The sequence below is a fragment of the Ptychodera flava genome, chromosome 15 (assembly GCF_041260155.1).
Source record: "Ptychodera flava strain L36383 chromosome 15, AS_Pfla_20210202, whole genome shotgun sequence".
Lineage (NCBI taxonomy): Eukaryota > Metazoa > Hemichordata > Enteropneusta > Ptychoderidae > Ptychodera > Ptychodera flava.
In genome coordinates, this window is record NC_091942.1 from 29,322,657 (window position 1) to 29,346,636 (window position 23,980).

Below are 23,980 nucleotides of genomic sequence, written 5' to 3' on the forward strand. Positions count from 1 at the left end.
CGCTGCCGTAGAAGCTTTGATATGCTAATTTGCGTGGAAAATGAGATGGCAATCGAGTTGCTCGTGCGTGATGCTGAGGGTTTCAAATTTAATGTGAAAAGCGTGGCAAGAAATAATCATTTGCTTTTGAACACTCAACGTGATAATTGTACCATTGCAACATAAACAACCAAACTGGTATGGCATGTGACGTTTGTACAATGATAGGAAAAACTCAGCTGAACCACTGACATGAATAATTCTATACAGTGGCGGAACACTTTATGCAGAACTAATAGCACTAACTTGCATGCTCTACTAATCAAGGCCCAAATTCAAGTAAAATGTTGAATATGGGCCATAGAAAAACATAACGTGACGGTCACATTGAGTGACAGATGACGTCATCATCATACTTCGACACTTCGTCATTCGAAACCATATCATCACATCTTACTGAATAATCTAACTTACATATTTTCAGGAAATGCTTGTCAAAACTAGCTTTATTGTCAGTGAACTGTCTTTTAATTCAAATTGCCGTAACATTGTACAAATTCCAGAATATCAACATACGTAGGAATTCGCTGTTTTGCTTAATTAACACTGGCGATTAATAATTTTCCGTTTGAAAGACTTTGTCACACTATCCAATGAACAATTTGCTTTCACACAAAGAAACAGAATAATGTTCATATTTTATTCAGAATTCGGAATCTTATTCCCCTGACAATTACGTGCTTGAAAATTACCAGCGTTAATGAAGTGCCGCAGATAATTGACTTTCCGGGCGGACATTGATTCGTTCTACAATCGTTAAAATACAGCAAGTTCCTTCACTGTGGTGTAATCGGCGATTGATGGAGACAGCGCACCGGCGGGCTGTCAGGACACTGTTGTTTTGCCAGGTGTTAATTAAGAGTAGAATTCGATTAGAAACGTGTGTCAAGTTGTATTAGGCAGAAATGTAAAGCGATGTGTGTTCACCTCTTGGCGTGAACTTGTGAATTAAATAACTGTAAGCCGGTCGGTTAAATTACTGTGAAAGCTGTTCTCTTTAACACTTCCGACAAACACCTCTTTTGTGAATTGGAGTCAGGGAAAGGGCGACATTTTAATTTTTTTGTTTCTCATCTCCCGACCGACCGTAAATTTCAGCTCCGACATGAAAATAAAAAAAAAACTTTTTTATTTGCGCCGCCTCTGGAGCGATCATCCTAGCAACAGCACCACCATCATCAAATTGTGAGATTGTAGCGACTCAGACTGAAAGGACAGAGAGCACAGAACACTGAACTGAAAGACAAGAAATTGCAGTGACTGAATGGACAGAACATTGAACTGAAACAAATACAGATTATTTTTGGTATTTTTTTTATTTCGACCGCTCGCCCTGTCCGAGTATTCCTCTGGAGATGAGAAACAAAAAAAATAAAAGGGTCACCCTAACATTCTTACCGATGTACTGCACACAGTGTGTCATCATACTGTGCTCTAGACGATTCGCATAAAGTCAAAGAGAACATCCAGACACAAACCTGCCTTTTAATTTCAACCACACGACTGTTGGACGTTACTATTTCATTGGGTTGAAAAACCATCATTCGCCGGAGTTTTTCGCTTTTGATTTTTGGGGGGTTTAGGAAATAATTGCTAGTATTACCATTTGAACGATAAGAACAAAAACCAACGCTAGCTTGCGTCAGGACTGACAAGCCTCAAACACAGCCTTCTCAGGAAAACCTGTTTTCCTCAAAAGCGGGTAAATAGCAAAGGCTGGGCAGTTTCAATGGTCAGTGATTAGCGTTTATACGATAATGCATCGTGGTGAGCTTGCCAGTGAAATGCTCGTCCTTTCTCAATGCAGCCTAATTTACCCTGGAACGAGGCCAACTTGCTTTTAGTAAAGGTAACACAATGAAGCAGCATAAATCTTGGCATGATTAACGCTTATGAAGTGTCATTGTGTCCAAAGTCCAGAAAATACAGGTGAATGTAACCCAGCATAAAGAATCCATGATCTTGACAAAACCTTGACACGTCATCACTGAGATAAGGCGTTGAATAGATTGTCACGATCTTTTCATGTCTGTCAAGAATGAACAGACAATACTTGTAAGAGAGATTAATACCTTTTGTGATCGCGACCAAGAATGATCAACATTTTGCGATTCATCGTCAAATCTCCCCCTTTTTAATTCTGAGACTCAAAGAATAAGTTAGTTTGTGCATCGATAACACAAAACCTGTATAATTGTAACTACAATGCCATTTGTATGTTTGTTTGTTCCAACGCTAACCAATGAAACTTGTTTCGGGAGACGCAATTGCTGGCGAGTTTGAACGCTGACGATTCTCATACAGAAACACTGTACAGAAAATATGCCGCATGTATGTAACAATGAGGGGAATACCTGGTATTTAAAACCGAGCAGGAAATATCTTATTATCCTTGGACAAAACACTTTTTACATCCCCCATCGCGGTATATAATTATAATAATAATAATAATAATAATAATAATAATAATAATAATAATAATAATAATGATAATTATAATAATAATAATAATAATAATAATAATAATAATAATAATAATAATAATAATAATATTTATTTCTTGAAAAAACGCTTTCCATGTAAACACATCTCAAAGCGCTGTACATAACTTGATAAAAAGTGAAAAGGCATTTAAAATATTGTATGATATAAAAAGTCATTCGGTGAATAAAAAAGTTTTAAGGTTTGATTTAAAAATGTTAAAATTCTCACTGCAACGGAGTAAAATTGGCAGCCTGTTCCACAACCTTGGAGCACTTGTAGAAAATGACCTGTCTCCATAAAAAGCCGTGTTAACAATAGGCTGATAAAGTGTATAAGCTCCATCTGTAAAAGAGCGAAGAGTGCGGCCAGAAGAGCGAATTTGCAAATGCTCTCTTAGGTACGAAGGATCCATATTATTTAAAATTTTGTAAGTCAAACAAATTATTTTAAATTCAACCCGTTTCTCTATAGGGAGCCAGTGCAATGTCTTAAGTAATGGTGTAACATGTTCTGTATATCCGATGAAGGGGCTACCAGTCGACGATGACGGTACACCTTTAAACACGAAAGATTCATTGTCTGCTCATACTTCCTCCAGTTGGGTTGAACAATTCAATGCATTTCAAATGTCATTGCTGAGATTGATCTATTGTGCTGTCTTGTCTTTGATTTGTTGTTTGTTCTCGTCTTTTGATGTATTCGTATGTTCTCTTATCGTTTTTACTGCGCTCCGCATTGAAATTTGTATGATGCTAGCGAAAGCTTCACCCAGGAATGTCATCTTTTTCTTCTGCATACAGTGTTTATTCATCGCTGGCTAGGTTTATTCACGAAATATGCAGTAATTAGAACTGAACAGGTAATGACCGATAATTAATCGTAAATCCAGCGCAACTGCAACCAGTCATATAAAATATCACATTTTATTTGCCACCAGGGGAGTGTCATTTCTGTGTGAACCAGAAAGCTCTTCATTGGCTTAATAAAAAACTGAATAACAGGAAATATCAGAGGAGACTTTTACTGCTACAAACATGCATAGGGTTACTCTTATCTTATAGTGTCTTTCTTTAAGAGGCTCATTTAATTTAAATTAAAACACGAACATGCCAAGTTATATTTCCTGCCAAATTTAATATCAAGTTGATCTATTGTCAGAAATTGTACAATCGGACATGAACTTTTTTATCATAAAGAACGGGATTGTTGGCATTTATAGAGGGAAGTATGACGTTTCTCTGATTAAAAAAACAAGAATGAAATCCCCTGCATGCAATTAATCAGGACAACCGAATGTGAAACCACTCAATGCTTTGATATATGAATGTAATATTAACCAGGGAACGATTTATAAACAGCAATTTCCTTGTAATAACAACATTCACAATTATGACAGACGGGACAATAGCAAAGAAATCCATTATTTCATTACCGCCATGACAGATGTTTCAGGTCAAACAATTTCATATAGTAGAATTCATAATTAATATACTGACTGCATATTGACGACTTATCGCTTGTTCTTTGTTCATATATCGAAATTTACATAAAATGGCGTGAGATATACACGCACATTCTCTCTCTCTCTCTCTCTCTCTCTCTCTCTCTCTCTCTCTCTCTCTCTCTCTCTCTCTCTCTCTCTCTCTCTCTCTCTCTCTCTCTCTCTCTATATATATATATATATATATATATATATATATATATATATATATATATATATATATATATTACATTACATATATTAATTTCTAATAATTCATATATGAGCATATATATGTCTATTATGAATATATACTCATGTATTATATGCACATACACACATATATGTATATATGTATACATACATATGTATAGGATAAAGCCCGAGTACGAGGGCTCTTCTGGTATATAAAGTCCAACCCAACGATAAAATGTCGAGGCCGCAGGCCGAGACATTTTATCGTAGGGTTGGACTTTATATACCAGAAGAGCCCGAGTATGAGGGTTTTATCCGACTTAAAAACTATCGCCCCTAACTGATATATTTTCGTTTTCAATGTATTTACGTCAACCGTCCCCTTTGTCAATGTAACATGTTTAGGATATGAATTAAAACTTTTATTTGTGAAATAGCCTTCCAATGTAATGGAACATCCTATAAATGCCCTAGGGCACATTATATAAATGCCCTAGGGCACAGCAGATTTTGTGTTGCAGCTGGTTTCCGCTGTATTACCAAATTTGAATATTAAAACGTACCAGATGTCTACAGAATATGACATGTTCACTTTTGATTGGACAGTACTTTACTACGCCGCTGTCATTCGTTTCTGGAATTTGGTGACCAGGGCTTTACGTGTAAATAAAACACCCTGAATTGAGCACTCTGATTGGTCAATCAACAGTGGATAGTTTTTAAATATACATACATACATATGTATACATACATATATACATATATGTGTATGTGTGTCCGTAGATTAGATGTATGTCTGTCGGAAACATTTACGCAGAACGTATATTTGTTTGTGTGTGTGTGTGACATCAGCACATGTGATCAAATACTTTGAACAAAAGTCTTGAGGCTTATTTATCGATACAACCGTCGTGTCAGCGCCGTGGGAAGTTTATTGATCGAGAGTTTCAGGAACACAATTGCCCCCGCGACTTTGATAGAAACTTGGTTTATTTTTTAGTAACAGAGCTCTTGCTCTGCATAGCCAGGATGCGTGTCCGTCTAGCATTTAATTATTCATAGAAATGAAAGAGCAGCATCATTTATGCATATTCGAGGGACGCCAACCGATGGTCACTGCAATACAGGAGATAAATAGACCGAGCAGTATCCACAGCATGTTGGAAATTATTAATACCCCATTGGTCATTACTGCGTACTCTGAAATCTACAAAAATACTTGTGGAAGGATGGGTCGCTATTAGTCGTTACATCACGATCAACGGATATTTTTAAACTTTGCGTTTCATCTTTCAATCTTCTCTCAATTTGGAAGAATTCTTTCTTCATCGTAATTCATTAATTCAATGCATTGCGCTGTTGTTCACTCTCATCCACATAACAAGACGTGCGATTGGCTTACTTCTTGCTTTCTCAGTTCTGATTAAAATTTCTCTACAAACAAATCCACTGTTGACGATCAGACTATCAGACGGTGTGTGGTATTCAATTTCACTGATCTCGTTCATTTCTGTATATCTTCCGTTCTCAACACACAGTCGTATTGATCTGTTTATTATCATCAGACATTTAATCACTCTCCGTCATTGTATGTACACGGTATCAGCGCTCTCGTCTAGCTACAGCCACACTGCATCGCCCGGCTACCTATCTTATTGATTTTTACCCGCTTTGAGAACACAACAACATTGCCCTATAGTTGTTACCTAGCACTGCGAGAAATATATCTCAAAACCTGTCAGGGATATTACACAAATTTTCATATGATCGATGACCTGTCCATTTTAATTGTCTCGCAACGTGTGGTCAAGACAGACAAGAACATTAACTTAGCGGAGTGCTAATACGTAAAGCGGTTTCCATTAATGCAAAACCAATTATTGGAGACAATTGTGTTCAATATGCAACGCGCTCTGTGCACGTTAAATTATTGATGTGCGATGGGATACGGTAGAGCTAGCAACCGCCATTCAAAGGCCTCGGGCCAACATGGCAGCTGGTGAAACCAGGTCGGGGATAGGTTCCGTATCTCAAGGATTTTCAAAAGAAACTGGATCTGTGTTTGCCTGTAATGCACAGAGGGCCCTGCATGACTTTTGAGCCTCCGCCCGTTCAAAGAGACACATCAAAAAGCTTGGCGTTTGTTGAATACAGGTGCGTACTGATTGGGTACAACAGGAAAAGCAACGCATACCAAGTGGCATTTTCTGAGCAGGATTTAGGCGCTAATATTGTGAAATCCTCTATCGGGCAGGTATTTTCATCTGTGTGCAGACAAGAGAGGCTTTGTTTGGTGGGGATTAGGTGAAGGTCTATGTTTCAAAGCGCCGCATCTCTGGAGAATGGATTTGAAAAAAGCTTGACGGACTTTAGGAAACCACCTGTTGATCAGTTACATAATGTCTTAACGAGCCTCCAAGTTGGTCGGAAACCTTGACGCAACTGTTTTCAGGTATAGAAACAGTGGGAAACGACTTCCACTCATATTGAACTGTCTTATCACCCCTACGTTGAAATAGTTTTGCCCTGATATAGGCTTGCCATAAATAAATGCGAACTGCAGAAGGGTGTTTTTTCAATGCGGCGTACATTACCGGGAGAAAGTGATAGTGAATAGAGCCAGGCAGTAGCAGGGATGTTAACTTTCAACACCGTGTTTTGTGTTTTTAATTGCTCAGCTGCAAAGACAACATGACAACCATACCTGGATACAGCATGTTGGCAACTCGTCGGTTCTAGGGCGCCAGTCACAACGCATCTAACAGCTTCTGTCGCTGAGGTATGTTCCTGTACAACGAGAGAAGCGGTCGTGCGACGAGTCGTGTAAGACCCCAGGGCCCCGACTTCCTAGTGACCAATGCTCGCCGTCACAGCCAGTCGGCAAGGCAGTCACAGGCTCAGTTCCGCAGCGACGACGAGGGTTTGCTGAGAGTCACGTCGTCGATGAGCAAGAACAGTCCCCGTCCGCTCGGAGTTCTCCGGGGTACTGCCGCAAAAATGACCAGGCCGAAGACGGCGCCGAGTCCAAGCTACAGGGACGCAGTGAAAACGTCGACCCGTCTCCGCCTGACAGAGTACGCCAAAAAACACCGGCTGGAAATCTGTGTCACCGGCGTGACGAGCGTCTCACCGAGGCAGGGAGCTGAGAAGCAGAAAAGCAACAGAAACGATTGCGTTGTGCTGGTGAAAACCGACCAAGGTGAGCAACCAGACGTTAGAATAGAAGAGAACAATGTGTCGAACTATGGGTGTGAGAGCGATTGTCCAAATGTTGACAAAACGCTTCAGACAGGGCATGCCAATGACAGTGATTACCAGAGCAGTGAACGTAAATCAGAGAAACCATCTCAGACAGCGTATAGTAACCACACAGGTTTATACCTGAAGAGAGCGGCGAGCGCCGATCCACGATGGAGAAGCACAAACAAAGCCACCCGAATAAACGCTCTGGTTTCCGAATCGACGAGCGACCTGGAAACTCTCTCGGTAGCGTCGAACAGTACTAGCGAATCGCTGCATCATGAGTTCGACGGTAGTTACGAGTTGCACTCACAGGACTGGCACAGCTCACAAGGGAGAATGTCGCCTTTGAAAAATTACCCGACTTCGCCAAGGATACTCAGGGCGCAGTCGGCACGCAATGCTACCAGAAACAAAAATCAGAGAGTCGGTACACCAACTCCTGGAAAGCAATCGCAAAATGTGAACTTGTCGGCAAAGTCGTCCACAAGGCCCGTCAGCGCGGCGGTGCGATTCAAAGACTCGAGCCGCGGTAGTGACAGCTCTGATTCTAGGCCGAAATCGAGGCCAAAATCAGCCCCGCCAACGAACAACGACGACATAAAGAAAATGTTTCGGTTGGCCGACAAAATACTAAACGGAAAAGCACCTGTCGGTTTTGCGTCCTTGAGAATAGACACAACACACAACGGGGTTGTATATGGCAATACCTTTTCTGGGAACGGCGCAATATCGAAAAGAGCACCTACGCAAACACAGAGAACTAGCGGAAAATTGATGGTCGGGAGAACTAGAATAAATGGATTTGCTAACAAACATGTGCGAATCAATATGGACGACTTCGATGGGGACCAAATGTTTAAAGATGTTGATAATGTACGAGGGGGTAGAGGGTACAGCGGAGCATCAAACCCCCGTGACGCCATGGCGAACTACCATTACGACCTAAGTGGCAACGGAAGACTCGCTAGCCCTAGGGACATCAGATCTCCGACTCCGCATCTCGCCAGGGGTCGGGTGATGTCCTCACCGCGCCAGGGCAGCGCCGACAAACGTTCCCGTGTGTCGATCAAGGAGACATCGCCGGAAGCCATAGGGCTTTCCAAAGCTAACTACTCGCACTACTACAACCACTGGTGCCAGAACGACCCGAGCATGAGCACCCCTCCGAAGAAAAAACCTGTTGTTCTACCCGTGCACTGTGTAAATTGTCCGTGTGCGAACAGCCAGGGCGAGACGGGTCACTCAGGTTGCCCTCCCCCGCCGAACAGTCCCGATGTTCTTTCTGAAATAGGGGACTCGGATATTGAGTAAGGCCGCACGCCATTCTTCAATCCCACCCATAGCGAAGCTCATAATTAATACGAATCGATGTTCGTGTTTACACGGCACAATGGAGTTAAACGACCAAGACATCAAATGTAACCAGGAGCTGGAATTCATCACTTATCGATTCGACGCCTAATATTATAGCCGATGTTTGTAAGCCTATACCGGGTTAACGATGAACATGGCTGGGTTTTATTATATGCGGCTTCAACAAAAACTTGTTTTCGCGAACGAGCTCCGATATTTTGATGGATCACTGCAAGAGCTGTCAAAGAAAGCCGCATTTTAATTGCCACCAAGTCGAAATGGATTCATAGTGCCCGATATCATTTACATTATGGGACTTTGGCCACATGTGAGAATTTATACTTCCAATTTGTATCACTTGTTGCGATAAGTAATAAACTCTTTCAGAACATTGAATTATTCTCTTTTCTGGTAGTGTGGCGTTTTGTAGAACATCCCCTGGCAGAACTTTTCTGTTTTCCGTCAGGTCGTCATGAGGCATTGAGCTGTGATGATAAAAAAATCAGATGTATGTACCGTGATCAAAAAACTCGAAACGGAGAATCTAAACCAGATATCGAATCACGATATACTAAGAAAATTGACACCCTAGAGTTTGTTGGAGTCGTTCCCACTTAAAGTGTTTACGTTTGCCGACTGGTCTCTCTAAGTTGACGTATTTTTCAGTCATGACAGGCTCTATGAATGCCCGTTTCTGTTTTTGTTCGTATTGAGAATAGTCCGCATTGAGATCACATTGTGTGCATGTCGTACTAATGGCAAGCGACGATCGAAATCTGGTTCTGAACATGTCATGTTCATCTAAAAGTAGGTAAAGTTCGCCCATAGACCCTCGAGAAATTTCTCGAGGGTCTATGGTTCGCCAGAGATGTTGATCGCGATAGGCGGACCTGGTTATTCCAATTGCGGCATGTTCTCGAGCGAGAAAAGACGCCTCATTTGTTCGGTGCTATGATAACATATCAAAGTTGGTCAAAACAATTTGACAAATACGGATAAGCCCTGCAATCATTGCAACGCATGCGTGCGTAATTCGAGTAGCCCTGTGATCTCATGTTACTAGAGGAGTGTCCCGTTTGTGCGTCCGTTCAGCACTTTGACATCAATACCCTCTTGATATCATTGCCCAAGTCACGTGACCCATGAGAATCCATGGTTAGGAGATGGTGATCAAAACACCTTACTACTATCCTTTCCACGGGTCTTTACGAAAAGAATGTATCAGGAAAACACATCACGAAGAACAGCGCAGAAAAAGTTTCTCTCCATCGGAATCGCGCAGACGATTGAAAGAGACTTTAATATGCATAACCAGGCAATCGTCCTGTGACATGTTATTGCACATTCATATGATTTTATCGCCGACAGTAATAATGTACGAAACTTCAATACCACTTCTGTTATTCTGGTTGAATCATTTTCATCCCTATGTCAAAGTAGTTTTTCTCTTCGGCCGGGTTTCCTAAAGTGGCCATAACCGCTATATTATTAGCCTACTTCATTCTGAAATAGTCTTTTCTTTACCATGAACTTGAACACAATTTAGATCACCGGCAAGTGTTAACCTTACCACCTCAATAAATATTTAAGTCAAACCATAACATGTGCAGGACACCAATGACTGAGTATTACTTTCAAACGCGAGATGCCTTTCCTCTATCATGTACGCTTACTTCAACAGCGTCCAGATAGCAGACTGTCGTGTTCACAATAGTATTGTTGTTGTGTGTGTATGTGGGTGGGTGGAGGGGCCGTGGTTGTACCAAACCCTTTGCGATCAATGGTTCCGCGATCCGGTCAACGAAACCCAAGCTTCCATGACGACGGCGTCGTTGATCCGAGTCCTTGACTACATTCTACCGGGTACTGAACAAGTACAGCCCTGGACAATTATCAAATTATGCCTGTCTTCTTCTCAGCCCCGTGGTTGCGATTACCGTGTCAAAGGTGAACCCGGTGCGAGGCAACAGAAGATGTTACATTCATGGACTGACAGTTATTCTAATCCTCGTAAATTATGCATTGCATTTAATATCCACAGTGTGACTTTTCAGGTTTAGATTAATGCCTGATCCCTGATACATAAGAAATGTTTAAATTTACACCTAGTTAGTTTGAACTTTTAAATATCTATTGATACCCACCTGATACAGATAAATACCCATACACTCAACCACACACATCTGAGGAACAAGGTTCTTTGTCTTTCATACAAAGAGTTCGACACGGGTTCGTAGGACCCCTTTCTCATTATTTCCCACGAATCGCTTTACCGGGAACGTGATACATGTTCTGCAATTGGATATCTGTTTCTGATCTTCCCCCGGGCGTTATTTTACATCTGTTGTACATATGGAGGAGTGTAATGCCACGTATTGCACAGTTCAGTAGTTCGACATAATGAAAATAGCATATCGGAGTTGCACCACATAATTTGATCGTTTGTGATCTCTCTCTCTCTCTCTCTCTCTCTCTCTCTCTCTCTCTCTCTCTCTCTCTCTCTCTCTCTCTCTCTCTCTCTCTCTCTCTCTCTCTCTCTCTCTCTCTCTCGTCACGGCAATTTAAACACACAGTGTCATACCATTTGCATTAAAGTGGTGTGAATATATACGTAAATATTGGCGTCCCTTTTAAATACATATTAATTCCAGGGGTTTTTGAAGTGTTGCTTTGAAAATCACTTGGTAGTGTATGGATGGTCTGAACAATAACATCCTGTGTGATGTGTGTGTACGGTGTATACAATGCAAGACATGAAAGCTGTAGTTAGCGCCTCTTATTCTGTCTGTTTTATTTTTGTGTGGGTGTCATCTTTGAGCAATATCAGTACTTGGTTGCTTAAAAACCTATGATATTTACCAGTTATCGATCACTGCGGAAGATGGGGTAAATAAGCCACATATTATGGATAAAATTTGATGTTCACGAAGACTTCATAAAAAAAAACTAGCATCGGAGAAATCAACAGGTGGCCGAATGAAATTCACCATGCATGAGCTCATTGCGGAAACACTGCAATATACATTTCAAGCAGTAACGTTAAACCAACAAGAATTTACACGGTGTGTTAACAGACGGCCTCAATGAACTCTACCCGGCGAACAGACGCCCTAAAAATAACTCCAGCCTTTGCAAAGAAGACACGGTGTTTCCGATATCAAACAGAAGCCAGGAGCGCATCTCCAGGCGAAACTATCGGTGTCACACATCGGAATTTTAATTGAATTTGCCAGGCAACCGATGGGTTTCACTTGAATTTCCATTTACAAATTGAAAACACGCCAACAATTGATCAGATACGGCACCTAAGTGTTTGTCACACTTCAGCGACGGCCTACAATTAAACATCTCACATTGAAAACTTTGAGCTTGTGTCATTTACCCCATGACGTCACGGGCCGGGTCGTCATGTACATTTTACCCACTGCAGTCGTAAACAAGGTCCACCATTAAGTAGGGATCTAATATACATCTGTCCTACAGACTTGGCCAGATTTTCAACTTGATTAACTCTTTGACACGTTAAGATATACGCGCTTGATATTGCCAAGGCAACGACTCGCCTGCCACGACCTTTTTGGTCTGAGGCAACGCCTGGCTTGACCGGGTGTCTTCCTTTTGTTAACGTCACAATTATAGAGCACATTATTGACTTAAGGGAGAAAAAACCTAATGTCTTCCCTTTGAGTGCTGGAGGTGTAAAAGCATACCGAGGACAACCACTTTGCCCTCCAGGAAGACCTCCCTTAGAGCGCCCTCTAGTGTCAACATTGCACGTTAACTGAATCTGTAGTCTGCGACAGTTCAACTAAACGTTCTTTCTCTCGGACTTTAATATCGCAGTGATCCCTACAAAGAATAAACAAACGGTATAGTCATGTATATATATGAACAGCGGCACGGAAAGAATAACCAAGAAATTAGAACAAACAGTTACACAAAATATAATTTGTCACCTGGACCTCGCAATGACAGCAGATGTCAGGAAATCAACATGGGATAACATATTTCAATGTACCCTCTGTGTCGAAACGTTGTTTATCAAGTAACCCCCTTGGTCGTTATTTCCCTAATATCCTGCTGTGTGTACCACTGTGTATGACCAAGAGGTCGTGGAAAGCCTGGCGTTATGGTTAAGTTTTCAAAACCACCCATATTTCTTTCCCTTCGGTATATGTTGACAGAATTAGTGAATGATATCAATTCTGACGTGTACGTCCGTACACAGGCAGTGCAGATATGCCGGATACTGGCGTTTTCATGTTGTCAAAGTACCACATATCTAAAATAAACGAAAAATCCTGTTGTATACGTAAAATGTAAAAATCATTTTAGATTGTAACTTGGACGGCACACAATTCCACACTCCATCGAGGGTATCCATAGGTTCATGGTTATGAGTGTCACTTTTTCAAGGGTAATCACTTAAATAGTTTGTGAGAGTGAATTTCCCTGCAGTATTCGATCCACCAAGGAAAATTGTCCAGCAGTGGTTGTTGGGGATTTTTTGGTAACCACCCAACCTGGATATGGCCTTTGTAGTTCAGTTTATTCTCAGCAGATCGTCAAGCTGTGATTATCGGAATTCTCAATGTTGGAAGCAGGTTGTTTAGATCCAAACCATTAAGTGCATAAGAATTCCGTACTGTGTATGTTTCCATTAATGATATACAGAGAAAATGACAACAGGAAGAGTGATACATTTTCAAAATGATGATTAAATTTTCTTACCGTTCAAACTCTAAGTATTTCAAAAAGATATTTGTTTATTTTCAGCCTCTCAGCGCTTTATAATACAGCCTTATAAATTCATCTACTCTCTCCTCACTGTCAGGATGACCCTTATTTTAGACACTGAACAATAAATCTTTGGTATAAAGATCTCTATCTTTAGACCCCATTTTCTGAAAAGGCCTTTTCATTCTGCCCTGCTTTTCAGAATAAAGAGGTCATCGTTGATCTGATCGAATTTTTTACACTCTTTACATGAATCACTGCAATGTATGTCTTTTTCGCTGATATCACACCATAGCTCAGATCACGCATAGAGAGAATAAACCTTCGAGTCCGACCTAAGCTTGTTTAATATGGACTTTGCTCCGGATAGAAAAGTCGTTTTGATTTGTCGCATGCTTGTTGACTTGGCAACGGTCGTCAACTTTAGCATTATGAATATACGGGCAACTTGTAACACCCGCTCAATTACATTTAATTTAGGTTTTCTTCATTTAATTTTGCTGAGTCTTTTATCAGTTTATCGTCAGAGTTCGATTAAAAAGAAAACATATTAATGGTAATGTTTTAAAGGAATCTTGCCCTTACACTAGTACTCGCAGAACATCACTTTCATTTCCTTCCTTTATTCAATCAAAACTTGACTTTGATGACTCAGCAAAAAACTAAATGAGTGTAAGCCAACATGGATTATTGTGTTTCTGGAACTGTTTACGTCACTATAAGTGTAGCAGAGACATAAGAGCGAGACGATGTCAAAATGAGAATGTTAAATTTTGCAAACTGTACTTGCGATTGTCACCTTTCATTTAGAATCTAGGAATTCGCCATGATTGATTTCGCTGTCTTGACACTCAGCCCCAGATCGGTACTTGTTATCGCTGAAGTGCCACGTATGCTGTGAGGACATGCTTCGGCACGAATACCCAATTAAGGATCTCTTTGTCAAAATGGATTCAATCAGGCAGCTAAGGGAGCGTTCAGTTTTTACGGCCTGGGGGGGCCGGCAAAATCTTGTCACCGGTGTTCAAAAAAATGTAGACCCCCCCTGTATTTTTTGTGAAAAAAAGATGACCCCCCCCCCTTTGTCAGACGAAAAAAATTGATGACCCCCCCCCCCTGAAAAATAACCAAAACCCATATGTCAAATTTACCCGCATGGTTTGGATTTGAACTCCGGTACGCGGCGCACTTTTTCGATGCCAGTGCACAAACTTCTCAGCCACATCCATTGAAACGTCTGTTAATTAGGACGACTGTAAGGCAATTTTTAACTTCATTTCCATAGACAACTCATGTCAATGGACATTGTATAAAGTAAACTTTATTGGAGTGGTTCGCCAAAGGCAGCCCTCCGGTTAAGAGGGTCATGGGCCATTACGTAAAGTCAACTTTTAATATTCTAGTGGGCCACCAAAGGTGGCACGCCGGTAAAGAGGGTCGATCATGGCTATTGCATAAAGTAGACTTTACTGGACAGGGCCGCTGAAGGCGTGCGGCCAATACCATTATTCAGTGCGTGATCCCAGGGGTCCCTCAAAAATGTTTCTAATACAAGCCGCGGCTTCAATTGGGAATTTTACGGTAAGATTGCCGTGGGGTATTACATAAAGTCAATTTATTGTAGTGGGCCGCCGCAGGCGGCCCGCCGGTAAAGAGGGTCAATCATGGCCATTGCATGAAGTAAACCTAATTGAAGTGGGCCGCCAAAGGCGTCTGCCCGTTAAGAGGGTCATGGGTAATACATAATGTATATTTATTGTAGTGGGCCGCTGAAGACGGCCCGCCGGTAAAGAGGGTCGATCATGGCCATGGCATAAAGTGAACTTATTGTTGGTATTATGTTTTGAAAATGTGGTGACCCCCCCCTTTCCTACCAGTGAAAAAGTGATGACCCCCCCCCTTTGCGGATTCCAAAATTATGATGACCCCCCCCCCCTGGATTTTGCCGGCCCCCCCCCCCGGCCGTAAAAACTGAACGGTACCTAACCATGACAAGTGAATGTCATATCCAAAATTGCAGTGTGTAATTTTAAGGAATTATACGAAAGAGTGTTCATAACTGATGAATCTTATTTGAAATCATGCTCGACCATAGCATACACTGGCAATAGACCCAAATCGGTTGCCACAGTTTGCGTGATACACGGACGGCGCCCTCAGACAACTGACTGCCAAGCTTGTACAACTGCGGATACGTGCAGGTATTGTAAAACGCGTTGGATGAAGGTACTACAAAGTTGACCTATGTTTACCTGTAGCTGTCAATCAAGAGGCGTCGAACAAACGAACTGGGTCCGACATTAGCGACACAGAGAAGTCAAGGGCCATTCTCAATTCAAGCATGGAGTGTTTATGAAACCCTAAGACGTATTTACTGAGCCTGGTTTATGAGCTCTAATGCGGTCTGGTTGACTCACAACATTGCCACACAAAGAAGTCAATGATGTCCATATAACCGTAATGGCCCTCTTGACAAGGCTAGCCTAGCAGGTAATATTGTGATTATCCCGTGCACAATGGATGATTTTTCAAAGCTGACGAGCAGTTTTCACCAAAACGCTGTGTACATTGACATTCTAACGAGGGCATAGCCTAAGCAGATTAGGAACTCTCTAACTTAGCTCTCCAAAAAAATTAAAAGGTGTTTGGGTAAGATTACTAACATTTTCCTCTCCGTCGACAAGAATAAATGTATTTTAAAAGAAACAAAGAGCGCACCAATTTACTGAATTTCAGGATTATATATGAATATATACACATCTATTATACTTTTATCAGTAGTCAGACTGTCAGTAAAAGTAGATAAAGCTTTTTAGTTGTATACATTTTTCAGTACATTTATATTTATTCTGTTTATAATATATACATTTTCTTCTGTTACTTGTAAATACGCCGAAATGGCCAGGTTTAGCAAGATATCGACATTAATATGTGTAAGATACTAATTTTGTATTTATCGACTGTATTTAGCAAAACATAAACTTCTAGTCTTCTTACCTTCTTCTTAAACTTATACAGTCATTCCTAATGGTTTCTATTCTCTTGGCATGAGAAATCAGTAGTCTGAGATGACGCTATGTCAAAGGACTTAAACGTGAGAGATGAGCTGACTGTAATATTACACTGATACTGCCTGCAACACTAAACTTTTGGTTTCAATAGAAACCCTTGTCGAGTTTTTAGTGAAGGACTTTTCCATAAAATGGAATTACCGCACAGACGCAATGAAAGCTTGAAACCAACGTTAAGTGTCCTATCATTGTTAATTTATAATCCAGCCAGAAAAAAAAACGGTAAAGACTACGGTTGTTGGACATTTCTGGTTCTGAACAAAATAGATTCGCCTTTTTTCCTCTTAAAGTGCGTCAGCTGAAGTTTTCTTGAGTGCTAGCTCGAATGAGTGCTAGATCGAGATACTGCTGTGCAACTTCTTGCGGAATTTACGATTCCATCAGTTCACTGCATAACATTTACAACATCGGTCCAATTTGAATTCCATCATTCAATAAAACTCAGTGACTGAAAGAGATTATGTAAATTATTTTTATTCAAAAATAGTCGCTTTTTATCACTTCGGTGAAGACAACTTCAACACCTAATATCACCAAGGTATCTGGCTGTAACATGCTGCTTTGAGCAACCGGTACAGTGATATAAAAGAAATGTTCACCGAGAGGTGGCGCTCTGCCTATCACATACGATGGCACCGTCTCAGTGCCCGCGAGAGTTGGCACGAAGTCGTCCCTGACAACCGTCAAATTTCATTTGTCCATCAGATTAACGGAAAAGAAAATATTAGTGTCTGCTGTAAAATATTGCACCTCTCATGAGCCACGTGTAAACAAAATGACGGCATGCCGCGGAGTGGAATATGAAACCATTCTGAGCCAGACGAATTGGTTTGTTTTTGTTCGGTAGCATTCTTACTGTAATGTAGACTAACGAAACAGACTGGCAACCCAACCAATCAACGAACAGAATCTAAATTAGAGCAAACTTGGCCCGAAATTAAACAGGACACCTGTACGAACACGATCGTGCCTACCATGGCATGCAGTAACTCAGCAAATTTCCTATAGTCGTCTGATATTAAGTCTTACGCATGCAGTGCAGTCAACTTATGGAATCGTCAGATTTGAACTGTTTACATGTGAGTCACTTGCATTGTTTTGAACTGAGCCGAGAAATATCAATATAACATCCACAGCATTGGTTTGGGGGAGTAAACTACAAATATCCACAAACGTCGGGAAATTTCAAATCGATGTGAAACAAGTCCTATGTTTCGTACCAACGGAAATAAAAGTTGGAATTACAGGGTAATTAATTTTTCAAAATTGTCAACATCATGAGGCAGAAATAAATATAATTCTGTGAAGATAATAAATTACAACTGTCAAATTAATAAAATATCAGATCAACTTTACGTTTAAACATATGGTGAACTGAATATACCTTGAAGAGGTGTTTGACAAAACGTGGAAATGTCTGGAATTTTGTTGTGTACAGCTATGAATCAATATCAAATTACAATAAAAAATTGTAAGCAAGCACTTTTTCCAGTTTTCAAGTGTTGATTCTCAACTTCGCCGACTTCAAGGAGATAATGATCTCAGACAATTTTCCTTCACTTCATCCAAGTTTTAACGAGATATCTGTAAATTTGATCGATCAATTCTCAATAGCCGTACTTCGCAGATTAGAAAAGCGATACTTCTGCCGTGACTGCACAGCAACGCACAAAGAATGGTTGTCCGGATTTTCAAGCCATCCGACAAAATGTTCATATTGAGTGACTTTATTTGAAAACACTCGAGAATATATGTAGGCCAGTATGTCGATGACTCGCAAGTTTAGAATCGATTTGTTGATAAACACGCTCGTGAAGGAAGACAAAGGCGGACAATTTAATGGACGCAGACTCGGCTGGGTTCTCTTAGGAATCTTTGGGTGTGATTTCAATTGAGCCGCATAACTGTGTTGACGACCGCGTTATAAAGGTACCGTTTGCTTAACGGCGAACCGCAAACATAGAGCCTTCGGCTTTTAAACCATGCCAATCGCAAAGAAAACATTGCTCGACGTATTTACTATTAAGCATTGTCACGATGCAGAAATGCTGAGCACCTGAGAAACGTGGAACGCCATAGTGAGGTGGGAATCCTTTTAAAGGGTGTTGACACGACGCGGCATTATGTAAGGTTGGCCGATCACGATGGAGTTGGATCCCATCAACGACAATAGCAATTCGGATGGAGAGTTGTTCTGGCTTTTAAGTTTTGTTGAATGCAAAACAAAGGCTTCTGTCCGTTGTTGTTGGTCCTCCTCCCACTAGATCAGATAGGAATACAGTATAGCGTTTACCCTAAACTCAGATTGTCATAACGCCTTACCGTTGCAAAGTGTTTCAGTCGCTGACAATAAATTCCAAATGACTCGTAGGGCTTGAAAAATCCGACAGGGAAATATCCAGGGAAGACGTGGTCCCGCTTGTGCTTGTCGGTCTCGATAGATCGGGAGAGTTTGGAGGGCAAATGTGGCCCTTCTTCGACGGGGTGTACAGCTCACATAGGGGGCAATTGATGCTATGATTATCGTAGGTTAGAGACCCTGTGGGTGGGTACAATTGTTTAGATCTGTTCGATGAAGACGAACTGAAACTACCACTATTGGAGTCCGACCACTTGGCTGATTTCTTCCTATTCACGTTCCGAAGTAGGTAGACGTTCTCGTGCGCTCTTCTCACGCCGTCGCGGTAATTCTCGTCGTCGATTCCCGTCGCCGTCGACATGGTCCATTGGCAGTCCGAGTCAAATATCTCCTCGGTCCTGTGAGGTCTCTCCCGAGAGGCGGACTTTTTGCGAGGCGGCTGGAATTCATTCAAGTACGGAAGCACGAGTCCGAAGTTAGTTCTGTTCAGATTTGAGTTTTCCGTCACGGACATCGCCGTCGTGTCCATCGGTGCAAGACCGAGCCACACGTTTTCGTTTTGTAGGTTTGCCGCTGTCAGTGATACTCTAGAAGCGGCGTTGACCAGCGGATGAACCGTCGAGACGACCGACTCGTTCTCCTGACTGTTCCCGCTCCCCGTCTCAAATTCTTCTGTTTTGGGAGCGGTGGTGTTTTCATCTTCCGAGGTCAGCTCGAGCTCGGAGGAGTGAGTTTCTTCCGATGTCTCGTCATCGGACTTTCCGCGGTTTTTCACCGTCAGAGACACGGGTTTGGCTGCGGCAGTCTCCGTCCTCTTGGCAATTTGCAGCTTCCCCCTGGACATGGCAAGGGTTGGTCGGTGTGAATGAACGTACCGAAGCCGGCCAGCGGAAGCCGCCAGCTGGTACTTTCTGGCAAAGATCCTGGTCCGGGGCTCTACTAGGCGGGGTGTTCCCTGACTCTCGTCTTTACGCTTCGATGAGGCAGATGAGATTTTCGGGAGAATACAACACCTGTCTGTCATGACGTCACTGTTCTTCACCATAGTCGTGACGAGGTATAAAACTAGCAAACACGAGAGAAAATGCAGTTATTACCTGGACGACATCGCTGGTCTTGAAAGAACTCCAATTTCTCTCGCTCGCCATGATGGCATTCTTGTCAATGATCCTGTCGCTGTGGATATCACAGATATCAATTATTCCCTGATAACTTATCCCACTCGTGACCCTGCGCTAGCAAACATTGTGAAAATCCTCAAACGCAAGTTCAACAAGGTTGACCCCGTCTCCCCCTGGCAACGGAGACTCGAGTCAGCGGTGATTGGTGTGAGGTGCCCTTGCTGCGGGGAGTTATTATTGTCCGCGGTCCCATCTCCGTAGCTAGCGATAGGGGTATGCCGAGTGTAACGTCAATTTGCCAGCTATTGTGTTCGGAGTGTTGTAAGCCGTAGGGTCTCTTGGGTCAGTTTACCTGGCTTTTCTCTTAATTGGAAAGCGTACACAGCATAGTTTGTGCAATAGCCTGCCGAGTTTGAGATTGGAATTAATTAAAGAATTATGCAGACCACGTGACTGGTGAGAGCGACAGTCGACGATAAAGCGCGAGCGGGGGAATGCAAACTCGCACGGCGAACACTTAACAAACTACCCAGAACACGGTGGCATTTCAAATTTTCTGTGTTACTGCAGACTTGCTTCGGTAAATAGAACGCAAACAGGTGCCTTAAATTGTTCAGACTTATTAAACAGGAACTTGCGACCACAGCGAAGGTGTGCTATATACGCCGATTTTCTCCACTCACTATCGCAAGTTGCTACCCCTTTTCCCCGGTGAGTGGAATCTTCCAGATCACATTCCGTATGATGTAGCAACGGGCTGTCGGGGTTTTTATGTTCCTTTAGTATTTCGTCGATAACAATAATGCTGCTCCAATGAACACATTTTAAATGAAATTATATGTCATTAAAGATGTGAGAAAATATCGATTGCTTTTATTCATCTAAAGCTGAAGAGAGACCGAATGTACTTTTCTGAAAAGCTCTACAGCCTCATTGCTTTGAATTCGACTTTATGTATAAACGCAGGTGTTTTGTCAGACTTTTCGCCTTGCACCAAGGTGTCCTGCATACAAAAGCAGTGAAACCCAGGTAATGGAATTTTCATTCATTTCGATGCCGAAAGCTCATAAGTTTCTTCTCAGCGGGAACAGGGTTTGATCCGTGGACGCGTCTACTCGTAATTGTGGTGTCTGCACAGCTGCTCGTCAAACGGACCGCGCGTCCTGTAAAATAGCGGTTTGTATTGACCGGCCAATAAAACGCTAGACTGTTATATTTGAGTTGTTGAGTCCCATGTCGCTGTCAAATAAAGCAATGTAGGGTTAGAGTCTAGGTAAAACACGATTAAGAAGAGCTATTGCACGGACCGGATCATTTACTATAGGCCAGCAGCTGTGCCCGTACACAGTGCATGGACAAAAGTGGCGGGTTTCGTACCCTACCCCAGCCTCGACACACACATTCGCGCAACATGTCAAGAAATTGTACTTTTCCAGTTTTAACATCGATACTATATCTCCATAAGCTGGATTTTATGAAATACTTATTGTCAGAAGTTCACCGTTATACTCTTTAACAACAGAAAAACTATCTGAATAATGACAATTTTTATACCGGAGGTCCTTTCAATGGAATATGGCGGGAACATTAGAGAAGCATAGAGTTTTAAAATGTAGTTTATACAAGCCATTAGCAAGTTAACAGGTTTCGACTCCAATAAATTGAGACTCTAGAGGTAGAAGTGTTTTTATTTATTTTGACATTTTGTTTACGTTCATCCGATATGCTTAGCGAACATCAGATATTCAGTTGGTTGATAGAAATTACCGTTGAACTGGACTTAAAAATTTACTCATACTCAATGTGACGACGGATTCTTGTAATGTCTGTGGATCGTAACCGTGCTTTTGCTTTAATAGCCTCTAATACGTTCTCTTCAAGGTGTTCTCTTCAAGTTTCAAAGGTAGGGAATAAAACACGAACGGCTGTCTCTAGTGTCAGTTGGAACCACCTGTTGATTCAGGGATTCTATCGATGTGACAATCTTCGACTTGACCGATAAGAAATAGTAATCAATGTAACACTTGAATAAACTCGTTTTTTCTAAACGACATGTAACATGCTATAATGAAAACAGTGTCTACAAAAATATTTAATCGGCATTTATAGAAGTATGACACTCTCATCTTGATATCCTAGCATGGTTCCTACTGCAAACGGTATGAAGAAAACTCAAGACACACACAACTCGACCACCCAATATTCTTTAATGCTGCTTCATCAAAGTGAATTTTGGAGACAACTTTTTGCCCTCGAGGTCATAAATTCAACAGACTGGGTCGTAATAGACTGCCGCCGCTATTGACTTAATGGAGTGTATTCGCCCTGCACAACCAGATAAGACATAGGGCCGAGAAACAGGTACCATTCGGTTCCAGTAGATTTCTGTGCAACGGTTTAAGCAGATATGATAAACTTGACGAATGAACTTGAAAAGTAGGTAATGATGGATAACATCGGACGTTTTTATAGCTCTTGACTGTACTTTAGCACATCATTTAATAGTAGGGGCTAGGGACGAACTGATGTAAAAACTAACTTTGACTCAGCGCAAGGACACAGTGTTAATGACGTCACATCTATTAATATTGAGCTTAAAAGCAGTTTCCAATTGCAATTTGGTAGTAATGTACTCAAACGAGGTCACTGTCACTCTTATTGTCAAATCGGAGAAGTTGCTGTCTTGTCGATTATAAATTTAATTTTTATGTTTTTTCTAAAAGATCATTCGTTCGATGCATGCATAAACACCGTATAATCATTTGATGAAGATGTTGCTTATGATTTGTGTCCAATTAGGATATTTTAGCATGACTTAAATAAATAAAGTTTCTTGGGAAATTAAATCTAATTTAATACGGAAAAATAACAAGTAAGAGTAATCATATTTATATGCGGTCATCGATATGTTTTCCGCTTCATCCAAAAGTACGAAATTAAACTTGTCAATAAGGAGGTATCAACGAATAAGTAATACTTTTTCACCGACGAGAACTGCACATACGTGCAGTGAGAGACATCCTTCCATGCGTGGAAGCTCTATGTGTATTGATGCAGGCCAACAACAACGTCACTCTGAAACGTCAGAGCTAAACGTAGCCAGGTCTCGAAAGCTCACTGATATTATTGGTGACCATGCTATACTTTACACAAATAAACGAAATGGCGGGTGTCATTTGCCCTACGAGTTAATTGCAAACGATAGCTAAATTTAGTTCGGTAATAATCTAGCAATGTTTGCTCGGTTACCAACGTTACCTCCGGATCACCCTGGTAACCGAGAGGCGACTTGGAACGATTGTCTGGGCATGCACATTTAAAACTGTTTATACGACATGCATATGTTCAGTGTGACAAATATCTCTATAAATCCATCCAAAGTAACGTTGGTGTGACAGACAAGAGCAAGCTCATCGTGGGCGGTGGTGACAATGTAGTAATGGTACTCCTGTAGACAGTAGACACAAAGCGATGCGTGTTGAATGTAAGGAAATTTAATCCCGCGCTTTTCTGCATCGTTTGTTCGCATTTTAATGACACCGACTAACCAGTTTTCGTTTGAATGATAATCGTCTTTTCTATGAAAAAGAAATTGGTTTTCTGATTAGAAATTGTTGAAAAAAAAAAACTAAATTCTAAACTGAGTGCGAAGGCTCACGAACCATTCAAGTTCTCTCGTATATTCATGACACGATTATATTCCAAAGCAGACGATTTTTAACAACAATTGTTTACCTCTACAATGAACAAAGAAGCATTGCAGTTAACTTGTCTAACACAATTTCATTAAAAGCTGACTTTTTAATTTTCCATGTAAACTTTAGTGTGAATGAACAAAAAATAGCTTGCGGTAGTTTGATTACCTTTCAGTATTTACGTGTGACATCTGTTATTCTCA

The 23,980-nt window shown here is 41.3% G+C and overlaps 1 protein-coding gene across 2 annotated transcripts; it reads left to right on the forward strand.

Annotated features, from left to right (window-relative positions):
• The first annotated feature begins 6,157 nt into the window (after positions 1–6,157).
• LOC139151813 (uncharacterized) lies at positions 6,158–9,190 on the forward strand. 2 transcript variants are annotated; one of them, XM_070724811.1, is made up of 3 exons: positions 6,158–6,352; positions 6,453–6,650; positions 6,877–9,190. In XM_070724811.1, the coding sequence occupies exon 3, from the start codon at positions 6,980–6,982 to the stop codon at positions 8,750–8,752; it is 1,773 nt and encodes a 590-aa protein (XP_070580912.1). In that variant the 5' UTR covers positions 6,158–6,352; positions 6,453–6,650; positions 6,877–6,979; the 3' UTR covers positions 8,753–9,190. The 2 variants fall into 2 exon arrangements, with proteins under 2 accessions (XP_070580912.1, XP_070580911.1); XM_070724810.1 differs by lacking the exon at positions 6,453–6,650.
• Positions 9,191–23,980: the final 14,790 nt, after the last annotated feature.